The sequence below is a fragment of the Mobula birostris genome, chromosome 7, assembly GCF_030028105.1.
Source record: "Mobula birostris isolate sMobBir1 chromosome 7, sMobBir1.hap1, whole genome shotgun sequence".
Taxonomy (NCBI): domain Eukaryota; kingdom Metazoa; phylum Chordata; class Chondrichthyes; order Myliobatiformes; family Myliobatidae; genus Mobula; species Mobula birostris.
In genome coordinates this window covers 169,292,928-169,313,239 of record NC_092376.1, presented here as the reverse complement: position 1 = coordinate 169,313,239, position 20,312 = coordinate 169,292,928, and the positions used below count along the sequence as shown (strand labels likewise).

The following is a 20,312-nucleotide window of genomic DNA, read 5'->3' as shown; positions in this document are numbered from 1 at the left end:
TTAGCTAGAAAGATGAAATTTTCTAAAGTGGCCTTATTGAGGGGCTACCATCAGGTGCTTATGTGAAGTGAGAAAATTCCCAAAACAGCAGCTATATCTCCGTTTGGCCTACTTGGGTTTGTGTGCATGCTGTTGGGGCTGAAACATGCAGCGACTGATGAACTCTATGTTAAAAGATTTAGATTTCCTTTTTGTTTAGCGAGACAACATGCTTGTCACCAGCGCATCCAAAACCAAACACTTATCACATCTCCACACATCTTTCAAGTGCTTAAGCCAACATTGTATGATTATTGAACCTGCCAAATGCCAGTTCTGGTTGTCTACTATCGACTTTTTCAGCCACCACATCTCTGCAGAAGGTGTTACCCCAGCCATCAAAAGTCACCAGTATTACAGAGTTCCCACTGCCCTGCACTACCAAAGCAATGCAAAAGTGCTTGGGTATGGTGAACTTCTATCACCAGTTAATTCTGCGAGCTGCTGAACTTATGCTTCCCGTATACAGTAACCTTCAAGGCACTGGCCCTAATCACATTCTTCAGTCGTCTGCAGACATGACCAGAGCATATGATGAGACAAAACAAGCTCTTTCAAATGTGACTTAACTGTGCACCCGATTGGCAATGCACCAAAAGCCATCGCTGCTGTCGCTTCAGTCGATGCCAGCCTTTCTCAATATTTGCCCTGGAGGATCCCTTGAAATAATATCCATATCTCAGGTAACACCTGCATAAAAATTATGAAATCTAGAGCTCACGGTATGTTAGCATAATCGGTAAGCTGTAGATAAAATAGTCCAAAAATAATCGTCAATGCTATTTTGAGTGGAGAATAAATTTTCAGCAAAACTTACCTGAAAAACACAAATAGTTTAGCTAAACTTTTCCTTCCGGAAATTAATCTCTTCTTTCGTTTTCATGAATTTTAAAAGTTCATAAGACAAACATAATGAGAATTTCTGTTAAATAACTGGCTAAAGCCAAAATGGGATTTAATCTTTCTGAAGGTAGCTCAGTACATTTAATTTAAACCGAGGGCCCAGTGCATGGACGACAGAGAAGTTCAAGATGAGCTCCAACTTGTGCACATTTGACTCTTTAATTAGAATGGGCCATTTTCTTTTGTAATTCTTTACTAACCCTTTAGTTAAGACTCAGAAATAGAAACCACAGAAACGATAGAAAAACTACAGCACATAAACAGGCCTTTAGACCCTTCTTGGCTGTGCCGAACCATTTTCTGCCTAGTCCCACTGACCTGCACGCGGACCATATCCCTCCATGCACCTCCCATCCATGTATCTGTCCAATTTATTCTTAAGTGTTGAAAAAGAACCTGCACTTACCACCTCGTCTGGCAGCTCATTCCATACTCCCACCACTCTCTGTGTGAAGAAGCCCCCACTAATGTTCCCTTTAAATTTTTCCCTTCTCACGCTTAACCCATGTCCTCTGGTTTTTTTCTCCCCTTTCCTCAGTGGAAAAGGCCTGCTTGCATTCACTCTATTTATACCCATCATAATTTTATATACCTCTATCAAATCACCCCTCATTCTTCTATGCTCCAGGGAATAAAGTTCTAACCTATTCAACCTTTCTCTGTAACTGAGTTTCTCAAGTCCTGGCAACATCCTTGTAAACCTTCTCTGCACTCTTTCAACCTTATTTATATCCTTCCTGTAATTTGGTGACCAAAATTGAACACAATACTCCAGATTCGGCCTCACCAATGCCTTATACAACCTCATCATAACATTCCAGCTCTTATACTCAATACTTTGATTAATAAAGGCCAATGTACCAAAAGCTCTCTTTACGACCCTGTCTACCTGTGACGCCACTTTTAGGGAATTTTGTATCTGTATTCCCAGATCCCTCTGTTCTATTGCACTCCTCAATGCCTTACCATTTACCCTGTATGTTCTACCTTGGTTTGTCCTTCCAAAGTGCAATACCTCACACTTGTCTGTATTAAACTCCATCTGCCATTTTTCAGCCCATTTTTCCAACTGGTCCAAATCCCTCTGCAAGCTTTGAAAACCTTCCTCACGTCCACTACACCTCCAATCTTTGTATCATCAGCAAATTTGCTGATCCAATTTACCACATTATCATCCAGATCATTGATATAGATGACAAATAACAATGGACCCAGCACTGATCCCTGTGGCACACCATTAGTCACAGGCCTCCACTCTGAGAAGCAATCCTCTACTACCACTCTTTGGCTTCTCCCACTGACCCAACGTCTAATCCAATTTACCACCTCTCTATGTATACCTATCAACTGAATTTTCCTAACTAACCTCCCATGCGGGACCTTGACAAAGGCCTTACTGAAGTCCATGTAAACAACATCCACTGCCTTCCCTTCATCCACTTTCCTGGTAACCTCCTCGAAAAACTCCAATAGATTGGTCAAACATGACCTACCACACACAAAGCCATGTTGACTCTCCCTAATAAGTCCCTGTCTATCCAAATGCTTGTATATTCTGTCTCTTAGTACTCCCTCCAATAACTTACCCACTACCGACATCAAACTTACCAGCCTATAATTTCCCCGATTACTTTTTGATACTTTTTTAGACAATGGAACAACATGAGCCATACTCCAATCCTTCAGCACCTCACCTGTAGACACCGACATTTTAAATACATCTGCCAGGGCCCCTGCAATTTCAACACTAGTCTCCTTCAAGGTCTGAGGGAATACTCTGTCAGGTCCTGGGGATTTATCCACTTTAATTTGCCTCAAGATAGCAAGCACCTTTCAATCTGTACAGTTTCCATGATCTCACTACTTGTTTTCCTTAATTCCATAGACTTCATGCCAGTTTCCTTAGTAAATACAGACGCAAAAAAACCTATTTAAGATCTCCTCCATTTCTTTTGGTTCCATGCATAGCCGACCACTCTGATCTTCAAGAGGACCAATTTTATCCCTTTACTCTTAATATACCTGTAAAAGCTCTTTGGATTATCCTTCACTTTGACTACCAAGGCAACCTCATGGCTTCTTTTAGCCCTCCTGATTTTCTTCTTAAGTATTTTCTTGCATTTTTATACTCCTCAAGCACTTTACTTACTCCCTGTTTCCTATACATGTCATACAACTCTCTCTTCTTCTTTATCAGAGTTGCAACATCCCTTGAGAACCAAGGTTCCTTATTCCTATTCACTTTGCCTTTAATCCTGACAGGAACATACAAGCTCTGCACTCACCAAATTTCTCCTTTGAAGGCTTCTCACTTACCGATCACATCCTTGCCAGAGAACAACCTGTCCCAATCCACGCTTTTTAGACCCTTTCTCATTTCTTCAAATTTGGCCTCCTTCCAGTTTAGAACATCAACCCGAGGACCAGATCTATCTTTATCCATGATCAAGTTGAAGCTAATGGTGTTATGATCACTGGAACCAAAGTGCTCCCCTACACACACCTCCGTCACTTGTCCTAACTCATTTCCTAATAGGAGATCTAATAGGAAATACATTTCCTTTAATTATATGCAGTGTTCTGTCTGTTGTTTTGTGGCGTTAATTTGTAACAGGGTAGCAAATGACACAGCACCCACACAAACTGGGGTTTGGGGTGGGATGGAGTGCGCCTCAAGCTCATGAGTTTGCGGGGCCTTAGGTTGTCTCCCCTAGACTTATACAGCCAAGGAAACCAGAGTGTTATATATTCAATGCTGGGTTGAACTTGAGATGACCACACATGGTTTTCACCTTCAACTGAAATTAGATGATTTCTATCCTTGCTCTCGATGCTAATTCAGCAAGAAAAAGCTTGCTCACACAGGTAAGAAGTTGAAAACTGCAGCAAGATGTTCGTTGCTTTCCTATAAATGGCTGGATACTCTTCTTTCACAGAAATCCAGAACTTGTCCAGGAGCAGGTCAGTAAATCTCATCCCGAGTGCACGGTTCTACGGCCACTCGCAAAGTTCTTCCTCTTCTCCCAAAGACAAATTCTCAGGCTGAGCAGAAGATTCAGAGAAAGTGTCCCTCACTTTCATAGACTTGTGTTGAAAGGGAGGAAAAATACTGTTCAATTTTGCTCTGCATTTCTTCCAGGTGGTTGTCAATAAGTCTTGAGACTTTCTGATATCATCCTTCACTCTCAAACCCAGGGAGCAGTGGAATCATTTCAAGATTTCCTTTTGCAAAATGATTTTTCCAAAGATTTGATTTCCTCTTGAATCCAAGAAGCTTGTCACTTGAAGTCAAAACAGGGCCTTAAAGAGACTTGTTCAACTGAATCATATGATGAAAAATGAAGTAGGTACACTAGTTTCTGCAGCCATTCTTCAGCTTCAAACCACTCAGCAAAATCTGACTCAGTGTTTTCTTGAAAGTATACCTGCAATTCACCTTTTAGCTCAAACACCCTGTTGAGAACTTCCTCTGCTAAGTCACCGGATTTCTGTATGTAGCAGGAGATTGGAGTGCTCTTTGTCCAGTTTTTCAAAGATTCTCAAGTGAATTGGTCTTTGTATAATAAAGTTAACTATTTTTGTAACATCATCCAGAACTTTTTTCATTTCATCTCAAAGACTTTTTGACATCTGCAACTATCTGTGAAGAAAACAGTGTCTTGTGGCAATGTCTAGAGTTTCCTTTTTAACAAGAGAAGCAATACCTCTCATGGAGCCAACTATTGATGGGGCACCGTCAGTACAGCTGGCAACACAATTCTCCATGACAGACTTTTTGTTTCCAGATATAAAGACAAAGCACTAAATATAGACCATAAGACCTTAAGACAGATGAGCAGAATTCGGCCATTCAGCTCATTGAATTTGCTCCCCCATTTATCATGGCTGATCCCAGATCCCACTCAACCCCATATAGTCATAGTCATACTTTGTTGATCCCGGGGGAAATTGGTTTTCATTACAGTTGCACCATAAATAATAAATAGTAATAGAACCATAAATAGTTAAATAGTAATATGTTAATTATGCCAGGAAATTATGAAATTAGTCCAGGACCAGCCTATTGGCTCAGGGTGTCTGACCCTCCAAGAGAGGAGTTGTAAAGTTTGATGGCCACATGCAGGAATGACTTCCTATGATGCTCTGTGTTGCATCTTGGTGGAATGAGTCTCTGGCTGAATGTACTCCTGTGCCCACATTATGTACATACCTGCCCTCTCACCATATTCTTGCTGCCTCAAACAATCAGGAATCTATTAACTTCTGCTTTGAATATACCCACAGACTTGGCCTCCACTGCGGCCTTTGGCAGAGCATTCCACAGATCCACCACTCATTGGCAAAAATAATTCCTCAGTTTTGAGGCTGTGCCCTCTAGTTCAGGATACACCCACCAGATGAAACATCCTCTCCACATCCACTTTATCTAGTCCTTTCAACATTCGATAGGTTCCAATAAGATCCCCAAGCATTCTTGTAAATTCCAGTGAGTACTGGGCCAAAGCTGCCGAATGCTTCTTGTATGTTAACCCCTTCATTTCTAGAATCATCCCTGTGAAACTCCTGTGGATGCTCTCCAATGACCACACGTCCTTTCTGCGATAAGGTCTCAAAACTGTTGACAATACGCCAAGTGCAGCCTGTCTAGTGTCTTATAATGCCTCTGCATTATCCCCTTGTTTTTTTATATTCTATTCCTCTTGAAATAAGTGCCAAAATTGCATTTGCCTTCTTTGCCTCAGACCCAATCTGTGAATGAACCTTCTGGGAGTCTTGCAAGAGTACTCCTAAGTCTCTTTGCACCTCCACTTCGTCACTTTTAGATAATAGTCTGCACTATTGTTCCTTTTCTCAAAATACATTATCACACTTTTCCCAACACTGTATTCCATCTGCCACATTCTTGCCCATTGTTCCAAATTTGTCAAAGTCCTGCTGTAATGGTATTGCTTCCTCAGCACTACCTACCGCTTAACCTACCTTCGTATCATCCACAAACTTTGCCACAAAGCCTTCATTTCCACTTCTAAATCATTGACAAACAAGGTGAAAAGTAGTGCTCTCAATACTGACGCCTGAGGAGCACCACTAGTCACCGGCAGTGAACCAGAAAAGGCCCCTTTTATTCCCACTTACTGCCTCCTGCCTGTCAGCCATTCTGCTGTCCATGCCAGTATCTTCCCTGCAACGCCATAGGATTTTATCTTGTTAAACAGCCTGTGTGGCACCTTATCAAATGCTTTCTGAACATCGAAGTAAATGACATCCACTCCACTCCTTTGTCCAACCTGCTTGTTACCTCCTCAATGAACCCCAAAAAACGTGTCAGACAAGGTTTCCCTTTACAGAAACCATGCTGACTTGGACTTATTTTATCATTATTCGCAAAGTACCGTGAAACCTCGTTCTTAATAATGGACTCCAACTCTTTCCCAACTAATGAGATTAGACTAACTGACCTGTAATTTCCTTTCTTTTGTCTTCCTTCCCTCTTAAAGAGTGGAATGACATTTACAATTTTCCAGTCCTTCAGAACAGTGCCAGGATCATGTGATTCTTGAAATATCACTGTCAATGCATTCATTATTTCTTCAGCAAACTCTTTTAGGACTCTGGATGCACTCCATCTGGTCCAGGTGAATTGTCCACCTTAAGACTTTTGAGTTTGCCTAGCATGCTTTCCTTTGTAATAGCAATGGCACTCACTCCTGCTCCCTGACACTCAGAGATCATTGGCACACTGTTCGTGTCTTCCACAGAGAAAACTGATGCTAAATTTCTTTGATCCCCAATACTTCCTCACTAGCATCATTTTCCAATGGTCCAATATCAACTCTCACCTCCATTTTACTTTTTACTTTAACTGAAAACCTTTTGGTATCCTGCTTTGATTTATCTGCTAGTTTGTCCTCATCTTTCCCCTTCTTATAGCTTTATTAGTTGCCTTCTTGTTGGATTTTGAAGTTTTCCAATCATCCAACTTCCCATTCACATTTACTTCCTTACTGACTGAAATGTTAGTGTTTTAAGAGTCCAGTAGTCATTTAAAATAATCAGAAATGTTACATGTCTTATGACTGTGATTTTTAGTTAAGTGTCTTCTCAGTTTTAAAACATAGAAAACCTACAGCACAGTGGAGGCCCTTCAGCCAACAAAGTTGTACCAATCATGCCCCTACCTTTCGAAATTACTCGGCTTACCTATAGGCCTCTATTTTGCAAAGCTCCATGTACCTATCCAGAAGTCTCTTAAAAGACCCTATCTTATCCACCTCCACCACCTTTGCCGGCAGCCCATTCCACGCACTCACCACTCTCTGAGTAAAAAACTTACCCCTGACATCTCCTCTGTACCTACTCCCCAGCACCTTAAACCTGTGTCCTCTTGTGGCAGCCATTTCATCCCTGGGAAAAAGCCTCTGACTATCCACACGATCAATGCCTCTCAGCATCTTATACACATCTATCAGGTCACCTCTCATCCTCCATCACTCCAAGGAGAAAAGGCCAAGTTCACTCAACCTATCCTCATAAGACATGCTCCCCAATCCAGGCAACATCCTTGTAAATCTCCTCTGCACCCTTTCTATGGCTTCCACATCCTTCCTGTAGTGAGGCGATCAGAACTGAGCACAGTACTCGAAGTGAAGTCTGACCAGGGTCCTATATAGCTGCAACATTACCTCTTGGTCCTAAATTCAATTCCACGATTGATGAAGGCCAATACACCTTTTGTCTTCTTAACCAGAGAGTCTACCTGCGCAGCAGCCTTGAGTGTCCTACGGACTCGGACCCCAAAATCCCTCTGATCCTCCACACTGCCAAGAGTCTTACCATTAATACTATATTCTGCCATCATATTTGACCTACCAAAATGAACCACTTCACTTGCTGGTGCCATTGCTGCATTTGTAAGTTGTTTGCCACAGACGAGCACAATGGTTCAGACAACTAGAATCACCAGTCCATGTAAAACTCATTGATAAGTAGCTTTCATTGTAAAGGTGGCCTTTTTTGTGTCAGTTGTTATACTAGTGCAGTGAAATGACTCAGAAGATTGTAATTCTTCATCATAAACCTTATCAGAATTGTCTGTAGGCCTAGGCCTAGAATCCTCCTCTTCCTTCTCACATCTCCTCCTCAAAAATCACCAAACTGGTCCGTCCTTAGAATGAAAGGGCTCCCTCCAATTTTCTGCTACGCAAGTTGGGTTTACTTGCTCCCCGAAGTCAGTCAGCAGTGTGTAAGAGGAAGGAGGGAGAGGACTACTGGATAAACACGGTGCTACTGCACACTACCATACTGAACTGAGAGAGTCTAATAACTTTGTCAACGGGACTGCTCAGTCACTGCTCTCCACCACAACCGCTAGCCTCGCGCATCACGCAAAGTTCAAAAAACAATGATACTTTTTTAATCATGACATCTCGCGAAAGCCTGGGTGAGAAACACTGGTATAAGAGGGCGGCTTTTGATTTGTTTGCAATAGAAGTAAAGGGCAGCGGCTTTTGTTATGCTCATAAAATGTCTCTTGCCTGTTTTATTTGCAAAATCCTATATTAATGACCCTGACAGTCTAAGACGATTCTGGAGTTACTCGGTGACATATTGACGAATGCAGTTGCTTTGAAGCTACCCAAGATTTGGGAGCAGTTAATATGTGGTTGGCACAGACAGAAACCCAGTTCACGCTGCATGAAATCACTGTGGACATTACCAAATTTTACTCCACCGTAGCACCACTTCGCAGTTCCACTACTGCCAGGGTGGTATGTATACTGAAAGACCTGCCTGTGCATGATAAATACGTCACTCTGAAAACACACCTATTACAGATTTTTGGACTGTCTGAGTCTGAGTGTGCCAATCTCCTTGTCTGGTGTGGATGATACTGGGCCATCTGAACTAATGGACCATAAGCTATCTCCCCTTGGGGATCACCATCCTTCCTTTATTTTTGAGGAACTCTTTGTGCAACAAATGCATGATCAACAGGAAGGGGCTTCAAACAGGTCCACTGCCCGAGGATAAAAGGCGGGAGCTGTTCGCGGAGGTGTAATAGAGCTTTCAGCTGCAGTCAGTCATTGTTTGCGTTTAATTAAAGGAAGACAGGGGCAAGCTCAGTGGGCATCGTATGAGTTGACTGAGCAGTGGTCTTCAAGTTTCAATGTGTGATGATGACTCACAGAAAGCAAAGGAAGGGAAAGCTGAAGTTTTTTTCTTCTCATTTTTCATCTGCTCAACTCAGTAGAGAGGACAGGCAGGATAGTGCAATGCTCTACTCACAGGATGTGGGAAGGCAGGGGGGCCTCCAGTATCCCTGACACTACAACTGTGAAAAATGCATCCCACTGCAGCTTCTCACAAACTATGTTGAGGAGTTGGAACTAGAACTGAATGAACTCTGGATCATTCGAGAGGCTAAAGTGGTGATAGATAGAACTTACAGAGAGGTAGTTACACACAAAGTATAGGACACAGAAAACTGTGTGACAGTCAGGAAGGGCAAAGGGGTTAAGGAGCCATAACAGTGTCCCTTGTAGTCAGCCTCCTCTACAACAGGTAGATCACTTTGGATATTGTCGGAGGTGGATGACATAAAAGAGGACAGACACATTGGTCTGGGCTCTCACACTGAATCTGCCTCTGTGGCTCAGACAGGAAGGGGGAAGAAGAAGCAAGCTGTGTGATAGGGGAACGGACAGCAGGTTCTATGGGCGAGATAATATGCTGCCTCCTGGGTGCCAGGGTCCAGTCTTTCTCAGATTGAGTCCTCAGCATTCTTAAAAGGGAAGGTGAACGGCCAGAAGTCGTGGTTCATGGAGGTGCGAATAACATGGGAGGATGAGTGATGAGGTTCTGCATAGGGAGTTCAGGGAGTTAGGTGCTAAGTTAAAAGACAGAACCTGCAGGGTTGTGGTTTCAAGATTGCTACCAGCGCCACGTGCTAGGGATGCTAGAACAAAGAAGATTATACAGTTTAATACATGGCCAAGAAGTTGGTGAAGGAGGGAGGGCATAAGATCTTTGGATGATTAGGCTCTCTTCCGGGGAAGGTGGGACCTTTACAGAAGGGACAGTTTGCACCTGAACTGCAGGGGGACTAATATCTAAGGGAAAAGGTTTGTTGATGCTGCATGGTGGTGTTTAAACTATAGTTGCAGGGGAATGGGAACCAGAATGCCAGAAGAGTTAGTGGAGAGGTTGTGGAGCCTGACATTGATCAGATGTCACACAAAGTTAGGAATCATAAGGTTGAGCATGGTGTGACAAAATTGAAAAGAGTGAATACAGCTCTGAAAGTTTTGTATCTGAATGCGCACAGTATATAGATTGAGGTAGATGAACGTAGCACAGTTGCAGATTGGCAAGTGCGATGTTGTAGGCATCACAAAATCATGGCTGAAAGATTATATCTGGGAGCTTAATGTCCAGTTGTATTGAAAGGATATGCAGGGAGGAAGAGGGGGTGGTAAAAATTATATCAAATTGTTAGAAAGAGGTGACATATGGTTGGAAGTTGTTGAATCATTGTGGATAGAGCTAAGGGACTACAAGGTAAAGAGACCCTGATGGGAGTTGTATACAGACCCCCGAACAGTAGTAAGAATGTGGCCTACAGATTACAATGGGAGATAGAAAATGCTTGCAAAAAGAAGCATGTTACAATAGTCATGGCAGATTTCAATATGCAGATGTATTAGAAAAATCAGGTTGGTGCTGGGTTTCAGGAGGGGGTCTTCTAGAGTGCCTACAAGATGGTTTTTTAGAGCAGCTCAAAGTTGAGCCCACAAGAAAATCAGCTATTGTGGATTGAGTGTTGTGTAATGAAACAGAGTTGATTCTAGAGTTTAAGGTAAAAGAACCCTGAGGGGAAAATAATCATAATATGATGGAATTCACCCTGAAAGTTGAGAAGTCAGATGTTTCAGTATGGTAAGGGAATTAGAGGCATGAAAGGGCAGGTGGCCAGAATTGATTGGAAAAGAACACTGTCAGGGATGACGACAGAGCAGCAATAGCTGGAGTTTCTGGAAGCAATTTGGAAGGTATAGGATATGTACATCAGGAAGTGGAATATGTATTCTAAAGCAAAGAAAGCACAACCATGGCTAACGAGAGAAGTCAAAGCCAGCATAAAAGCAAAAGAGAGGGCATGTAACAGAGCAAAGATTATTGGGAAGCTAGAAGATTGAGGAGCTTTTAAAAACCAACAAGGCAACAAGAAAATCATTAAGAAGTTAAAGATGAAATTTGAAAGTAAATTATCCAATAATATTAAACAGGATATCAAAAGCTTCTTCAGGTACTTAAAGTGTAAAAGAGAAACGAGAGTGGATATCCGACTGTTGCAAACGATGCTGTAGAGGTAGTAATGGGGGACAACGAAATGGCGCACAAACTGTAAAAGCCATTTTGCATCAGTCTTCCCTATGGAATACACCAGCTGTATTGTTGAAGTTCCAGAGAGTTAGGGGTCAGAAGGGTGTGAAGTTGAGAAGATTTTTGGAAAATGAAAGGTCTAAAGGAAGGTAAGTCACTTGGATCAGATGGTGCACACCCAGAGTTTTGAAAGAGTTTGCTGAAGAGATCATGGAGGCATTAGTTATGATCTTTCAAGAATCACAAGATTCTGGAATGGTTTTGGAAGACTGGAAAATTGCAAATGTCACACCACCTTTCAAGAAGGGAGAGAGGCAGAAGAAAGGAACCTATATGCCAGTTGGTCAGACCTCAGTGGTTGGGAAGATGTTGGATTTGATTATTAAGGATGAGGCTCAGGGTATTGGAAGCACATGATTAAATAGGCTATAGTCAGCATGGTTTCATCAAGGGAAGATCTTGCCCGTCAAATCTGTTGGAATTCATTGAAGAGATAACCAAGCAGGATAGACAAAGGAGAATTGGTTGATGTTGTGTTCTTGGATTTTCACAAGACGTTTGACAAGGTGCCACTTACGAGGCTGCTTAACAAGCTAGAGCCCATTGTATGACAGGAAAGATTCTAGCATGGAGAAAGCAGTGGCTAATTGGCAGGAGGCAGAAAGTGGGAATTAAGGGAAGCTTTTCTGACTGGCTGCTGGTAACTAGCGGTATTCAACAGGAGTGTGTGTTGAGACCAATTCTCTTTATGTAAATATGTTAATGATTTGGATGATAAATTTGATGGTTTTGTTGCAAAATTTGTAGATGGTAAGAAGAAAGGTGGAGAGGAAGGTAGTTTTGAGGATGTAGAGAGGCTACATAGGGACTTAGACAAATTAGGAGAATGGCCAAAGATATGGCATATGGAATACAATGTTGTGAAGTGTATGGTCTTGCATTTTGATAAAAGAAATGAAAGGGTCGAATTTTCTAAACGGAGAGAAAATACAAAAAGCTGAAGTGCAAAGGGACTTGGGAATCCTTTTGCAGGATTCTTTAAAAGTTATTTTGCAGCTCGAGCCTGTGGTGAGGAAGGCAAATGCATTGTTGGCATTCATTTCAAGAGGACAAATATATATAAGGACGAATGTAATGTTGAAAGTTTATAAAACACTGCTGAGGCCTCACTTGGCATGCTGTGAGTAATGAATTGAAAGGCTTGTCAAACAGGGAGTGTCTGATGGCTCTGGGCCTGTATTCACTAGAATTCAGAAGAATAAGGGGTGATCGCATTGTCACCTGTCGAATGGTGAAAGGCCTTGATGGAGTGGATGTGGAGAGAATGTTTCCTAATGTGGGAGAGTCTAAAACTAGAGCACACAGGCTCAGAGTAGAGCAGTGTCCTTTTAGAATGGAGATGCGGAGCAATTTCTACGGCCAGAGGGTGGTGAATCTGTGGAATTCTTTGCCCAGGCTGCTGTGGAGACCAAGAGTTTATGTACACTTAAGGGAGAGGTTGATAGATTCTTGATTGGTCAGGGCAAGAAGGGAAAGGTGACTATGTTTAACATAAAGGCTACAGCTTTTGTTAAGCCTATAAAATGACTCTCACATGTTTTATTCACAGAATCCTACACAAACCAGAGAGTCATATTTCAGCTGTATAGAAATTGTTGGAGAATATTGCTTGGGACAGGAAGGTCTCACATCTGTACAACCAACATTAGGAATAGACAGCATGCCTTGTGTGGGGCATCTTCTCTTACAAACTTGGCTGACTTTTTTTGAGGAATGACAAAGATGATTGGTGAGGGTAGGGCACTGAATATTGTATACATGGAAATGGTAAAGCTTTCAACATGATCCCCAGTGATCAACTGATACTGAACATAAAACCACATTCGATCTATGGAGAGTTGGTAGATGGGATTCCAAATTGGCTTGGCTATAGTAGACAGAGAGAAGTGGTCTGATTGGAAACTCAGAGAGTACACAGAGGAAAGTGATAGATTGGTGTTAGTCTGACTGAAGGTCTGTGACCAGTAGTGTACCACAATGATCATTGATACGGGTCAATGACTTGGAGAAACATATAAATAATTTGATTAGATTATGAGGGCATGCAGTCCTCTTTTATTGTCATTTGGTAACGCATGCATTAAGAAATGATACAATATTCCAGCGGTGTGATATCACAGAAACACAGGACAGACCAAGACTGAAAAACTAACAAAACCACATAATTATAACATATAGTTACAACAGTGCAACAATACCATAACCTGATGAAGAACAGGCCATGGCACAGTAAAAAAGTTTAAAGTCTCTTGAATGTCCCACATCTCGTGCAGATGGGAGAAGGAAGAAAACTCTCCATAGAAACCATAGAAACCATAGAAACTACAGCACAGAAACAGGTCTTTTGGCCCTTCTTGGCTGTGCCGAACCATTTTCTGCCTAGTCCCACTGACCTGCACATGGAACATAGCCCTCCATACGCCTCCCATCCATGTATCTGTCCAATTTATTCTTAAATGTTAAAAAAGAACCCACATTTACCACCTCATCTGGCAGCTCATTCCATACCCCCACCACTCTCTGTGTGAAGAAGCCCCCACTAATGTTCCCTTTAAACTTTTCCCCCCTCACCCTTAACCCATGTCCTCTGGTTTTTTTCTCCCCTTGCCTCAGTGGAAAAAGCCTGCTTGCATTCACTCTATCTATACCCATCATAATTTTATATACCTCTATCTAATCACCCCTCATTCTTCTACACTCCAGGGAATAAAGTCCTAACCTATTCAACCTTTCTTTGTAACTGAGTTTCTCAAGTCCTGGCAACATCCTTGTAAACCTTCTCTGCACTCTTTCAACCTTACTTATATCCTTCCTGTAATTTGGTGACCAAAACTGAACACAATACTCCAGATTCGGCCTCACCAATGCCTTATACAACCTCATCATAACATTCCAGCTCTTATACTCAATACTTCGATTAATAAAGGCCAATGTACCAAAAGCTCTCTTTACGATCCTATCTACTTGTGACACCACTTTTAGGGAATTTTGTGTCTGTATTCCCAGATCCCTCTGTTCTACTGCACTCCTCAGTGCCTTACCATTAACCCTGTATGTTCTACCTTGGTTTGTCCTTCCAACGTGCAATACCTCACACTTGTCTGTATTAGACTCCATTTGAAATTTTTCAGCCCATTTTTCCAGCTGCTCCAAGTCCCTCTGCAGGCTCTGAAAACCTTCCTCACTGTCTACTACACCTCCAATCTTTGTATCATCAGCAAATTTGCTGATCCAATTTACCACATTATCATTCAGATCATTGATATAGATGACAAATAACAATGGACCCAGCACTGATCCCTATGGCACACCACTAGTCACAGGCCTCCACTCAGAGAAGCAATTCTCTACCACCACTCTTTGGCCTCTTCCATTGAGCCAATGTCTAATCCAATTTACCACCTCTCCATGTATACCTAGCAACTGAATTTTCCTAACTAACCTCCCATGCGGGACCTTGTCAAAGACCTTACTGAAATCCATGCAGACAATATCCACTGCCTTCCCTTCATCCACTTTCCTGGTAACCTCCTCGAAAAACTCCAATAGATTGGTCAAACATAACCTACCACGCACAAAGCCATGTTGACTCTCCCTAATAAGTCCCTGTCTATCTAAATGCTTGTAGATTCTGTCTCTTAGTACCCCCTCCAATAACTTACCTACTACCGACGTTAAACTCACCGGCCTATAATTTCCCGGATTACCTTTCGATCCTTTTTTAAACAACGGATCAACATGAGCCACTCTCCAATCCTCTGGCACCTCACCCGTAGACATCGACATTTTAAACATTTCTGCCAAGGCCCCCGCAATTTCAACACTAGTCTCCTTCAAGGTCCAAGGGAACACTCTGTCAGGTCCCGGGGATTTATCCACTTTAATTTTCCTCAAGACAGCAAGCACCTCCTCCTTTTCAATCTGTACAGTTTCCATGATCTCACTACTTGATTCTCTCAATTCCATAGACTTCATGCCAGTTTCCTTAGTAAATACAGACGCAAAAAACCTATTTAAGATCTCCCTGCCATGCCCGACCACATTCTGTCTCTGAGTCGTCCGAAAACTTCGAGCTCCGATCAGCCCTCCGACACCGAGTACTGAGCACCATCTCTTCCGAATGGTTCAACAGCCTCGGTCGCCAGCAGCAGGCAAAGCCGGGGATTTTGGGGCCTTCCCTCCGGAACATTCTCGATCGCGCAGTAACAGCGACAGCAAACCAGCATTTCAGAAATTTCTCCAGATGTTCCTCTGCGCTTTCACATCTGTCTCCATCAAATCAGAATTATCCATGGCCCCTATTTAACAGATATGATATCATTTCACCAGAGAGCTGCGCGCGCTGTGTCACGCTGCCATCTTCTCCTCCCGCATCAGTATTTTATCATTGACATAAAATTTGGCAAAATATTGGATAATGAAAAAGATTGACAAAGAATTCAGTAGTTTTTAGATCAGTTATAAATTGGGACAGTGCAATGCCTGATGGAATATAATCCAAAGAAATATGATATGTTGAACTTTAGGAGAGCTTGATAGGGGTTTGGAATTTGCTGCCAGGGAAGGTGGTAGAAGCAGATATGGGAGCAACATTGAAGAGGTACTTAAACAAGTTCGAGATGAGGCAAAAGAGTAGAGCAATATACACCATGTGCAGACAGCTGTGCAGTTTAAATTGGCATCATGCTTGGCAAGGACACTGTGAAACAAAGAGCATGTTCCTGTGTTGTCCTGTTCACATTCCAAGGAGAAAAGTTACCCAATCTAAAACATATTTATAATCTAGAGCAACACTATGATGGCTCCTCCAAACCATTCTTTTAGAGATTGTAGGTTTTTTTTACCAATTTTCAAACACAAACAAGTGAACGCCACCAAGAGCCTGCCCCGATCCAACCTTAAGGATGCCATAAAGAGGAAGTCTCACTAACACCTGTATTTCCTCAGGGATCAAAAGAAATTTGACTTGTCCCCATTGACCCTCAGCAACTTTTATTGATACACCATAGGAACCATCCAATCTGGATGTATCACACCTTGGTCTGGCAACTGCTCTGCACTTGGCCACAAGAAAATGCAGAGCTCTATACATAGCCCAGCACAGTGTGGAAACCAGCATCACCTCCATGGGCTCCATCTTTAATTCTTGCTGCCACAGTAAAGCAGCTAACATAATCAATAACCCATCCTCATCCTCCTCAGGAATTCTCTATTTTCCCCATTCCCATTGGACAGAAGGTACATTGTACTGAAAGCATGTATCTCCAGACTCCAGGACAGCTTCTGTCTCACTGTTATAATAATGTTGATCAGCTCTCTAGTATGATCAGATGGACTCTTTATCTGGCAGTTGAACTTGTTTTGATGTTGCACCTGAATACCTGCCCGCACTGCACTTTCTCTGCCACTGCTGCACTTTATTCTGCATTCTGTTTTTGTTTCCCCAGGTACGACCGAGACACACAGGGTAATGAATTGGTCTATATGAATAGCATGTAAGACAAGATTTCCACTGCACTTGCGACAATGAAAAAACCAACACCAATAAAAAGCACTATTGACTGAGGAGTATCTTCAGTAAATAACTCTGGATCAGAAAACAGTAACTTTGCAGAAGTTCCATATTTTTGACACTTTCAGATATTTCTCTCTTTTCAAATCATTATGCAAAACATTCATTCTTTGAAATAGATGAATAATATGTGTTATGGAATACCAAGATGTCACAAACTGGGAGACAAGTTGGACAACTGTTCAGATCCTGGTAAGGTTGTTGAGATATTGTTTTAGTCTGGAAACTGAAAACGTATTTTTGCAGACTGTAAGGTGAAGACTGTTATGTGCAGAGTTGTGGACATAAAGACCACATTTGCTTTCTGAAAAACCAGTGCATGTTTCAAGAAATAGGTAATAATACAAGGAATTGAAACAGCAATAGGCCATTCAGCCCATCATGTCTGCTCTCTCGGTATACAAGATCATGTCTGACCTGCTTCCTCAGCAGCACTTTCTTCTACTGACCCCATGTCCCATATTTGCCTGAACACCCAAAACGTTAAAGATCCTTGCACTGGTACGATAGAGCATACACAATTCTGTATGACTGAAAATCATGAACAATCTCTTGTATCCAAAAAATCTTTTTTTTCTCTCTTATCTTTGCCTGACTCTAGACACCCCAGAATTTTGTATGTTTGAGTGGGATCATCTTGCACTCTTTTAACCTCTGAATAATTCAGATCCAGTCCATTTCACCTGTTCTTGCTGAACAATATCCACAGCACCTCAATTGTTGGAATATCTTTGGTGCACATCTCCATGTTAGAACCAATATCATCTGTATTATTTTGTGTGCAACTTTACTGAAGGAACAGCTAAAAGTCCAGACACACCAGAACCACAGTCCCATCTGGTAAGTAGAAGCACTGAAAATGCAGAAAACAACAGTGACTAATCAGTGAGCTGAAGTACTTACTTTGGGTGAAACCAGACTGAAGGAGCGAAACAAATAAACTGAATATCAGAAGAGGAGGCATTTTGCCGCAGGCAATTTGAAGCCTCATTTCACAGATTCCATCTCTTTCCCTGTCAGAGTGAAACAAATAGTGGAACATGTAGATCCAGTCTCCTGAAACGACCTGAAGTAAATCTGAAGCTGGTTTAGTCAATGATTTTAATACCTCAGAATCTGAACAAAATGAAGACTGCGTATTTGATGATTCCAGTTGTAAACTGTAACTGTTCACAGACACTCCTCCTTCCTGTCACAAGTTTTTTTCATTTCCAAGGTTCCTCTTTCATAGCCGTAGTCATACTTTATTGATCCCGTGGGGAAATCGTTTTTTTGTTACAGTTGCACCATAAATAATTAATTAGTAATAAAACCATAAATAGTTAAATAGTAATATGTAAATTATGCCAGGAAATAAGTCCAGGACCAGCCGATTGGCTCAGGGTGTCTGACCCTCCAAGGGAGGAGTTGTAAATTTTGATGGCCACAGGCAGGAATGACTTCCTATGACGCTCTGTGCCACATCTCGGTGGAATGAGTCTCTGGCTGAATGTACTCCTGTGCCCAACCAGTACATTATGTAGTGGATAGGAGACATTGTTCAAGATGGCATGCAACTTGGACAGCATCCTCTTTTCAGACACCACCGTCAGAGAGTCCAGTTCCGTCCGCACAAAATCACTGGCCTTACAAATGAGTTTGTAGATTCTGTTGTGAGAGTAGTAAATGTAAGGGGTTTCTTCTTTTATGTTACTGCGAAGGCTAACAAAATGGCTTCTTTATTGTGTTATAATTAAAATGGCTTTTCTGTAATAATAATTGCTGAGAAAGTTCTCTCTCTAGCAGCTTGTTTGGGTTATAAAGAGAATTGTATTCATTTGCTCACCAATTGGGATAGATGTTATTCTTTCTTGTGTGTCTGTAAACTACTGTTCGCGGACTTTGAGGGAAAAGGCGCGATGGGGACAGAGAGAGGAGACGCGATGCTGTAAGCTGGCCGACGGGATGGTCCCCGAGCAGGAGTCCAAGGCTCAGGGTCTTCGGCAAGGAAAGGAGACGAGGACAGACTCATGTAGAGCATCTGCTCAACCACCGTGGTTGGTCCCAGGCGGTTGGAGGGGATTGAATGGTGGAACGAAGGCTCCGTTAATTGAGCTCCAGCTGTTGTGCATGAAGTGGTTGAACTTTGATAAGCTTGGTGCCTTTTATTTCCCTTTTATATTTTATCTCTATTAATTACATAGTTCCAGTAAGATCTATAAAGTGTAATTATTTAATCGCATATGGTGTACTGTCTGTTATTTGGTGTGGTGGGGTACATCACACAGCATCCACACAAACTTGATACCCAGTTTGGCGGGGCCGAAGGCTGCTCCCCCTAGACAAAAGCGAGTTGAGCGAGACTGAGGCTTACCGGGGGCCACATAAGAAACTGCACATTTGTTAAAATTGTCCCAAAATGTTACAATTTGTACTGATCAGGAACTAGTCAAATTGAAATAACTGAGGATATGAAGTCGGGGAAATTATTATATTCTTATGTCTGCCCATGTGTTGATCACGTCTGCACAGTAACATCATGTTGTGGAATGAACATCAGCAAATCCCAACAAACACTTGCTGACAGTCGATATGATCAGAAAATCGAATGAACCAGCCAAATGGCAAATGGACCAGATCAGAGCGGGATGTTGTGAGGAGGTGGGCAGTGAGGTCTCATGCTTCTCTTACTCTCTGACGTTGACAGTGTATGTGAGAGATATAAAGTAATGTTCTCTAATTGAATGGAAGTGTGAGGCTCTAACAACAAAAGACACTCACTGATATGCAGAATAGATTGGCCGCCGGGAAGAGGTGCCTATTGATACTCTCAGATACTGATTCCTTTCTCTGTTGGTTCACTGTAGACTCATGGTCCCACCATAAAGAAGGTGATATGACATCAGTTTCTCCAACAGCACCCTGGAATCCAGCATTCTCCACTGACATGAAAGCAATATGGAAAGCAAGGAACAGCAAGATCTTCATCTCGCTCATGGACTAGATGGGCCGAAGGGCCTGTTTCTGTGCTGTACTCTCACGACTCTGTGACTCGGTCCATGCTTACATGCACATTCATTATTCGTCTGCCATCATTGTTGACATGACTTTCAAAACCTGTTACTCAACAACACTGGTGCAATCACAGAAACATAGAAAACCTACAGCACAATACAGGCCCTTCAGCCCACAAAGTTGTGCCGAACATGTCACTACCTTAGAAACTACTAGGATTACCCATAGCCCTCTATTTTTCTAAGCTCCATTTACCTATTCAAAAGTCTCTTAAAAGACCCTATCATATCCACCTCCACCAATGTTGCCAGCAGCCCATTCCACGCACTCACCACTCTCTGCGTAAAAAACCTACCCCTGA

At 42.2% G+C, this 20,312-nt stretch overlaps 1 protein-coding gene across 1 annotated transcript in view; it reads right to left on the bottom strand.

Annotated features, from left to right (window-relative positions):
- Positions 1–18,052, bottom strand: part of LOC140200883 (uncharacterized) — a 42,258-nt gene extending 24,206 nt beyond the window's left edge. Inside the window, exon 1 of the mRNA XM_072264521.1 lies at positions 17,861–18,052. Coding sequence (XP_072120622.1) covers positions 17,861–17,999 — 139 coding nt within the window. The 5' untranslated portion in view covers positions 18,000–18,052. The remainder of the gene's footprint in view (positions 1–17,860) is intronic.
- Between the last annotated feature and the right edge of the window lie 2,260 nt (positions 18,053–20,312).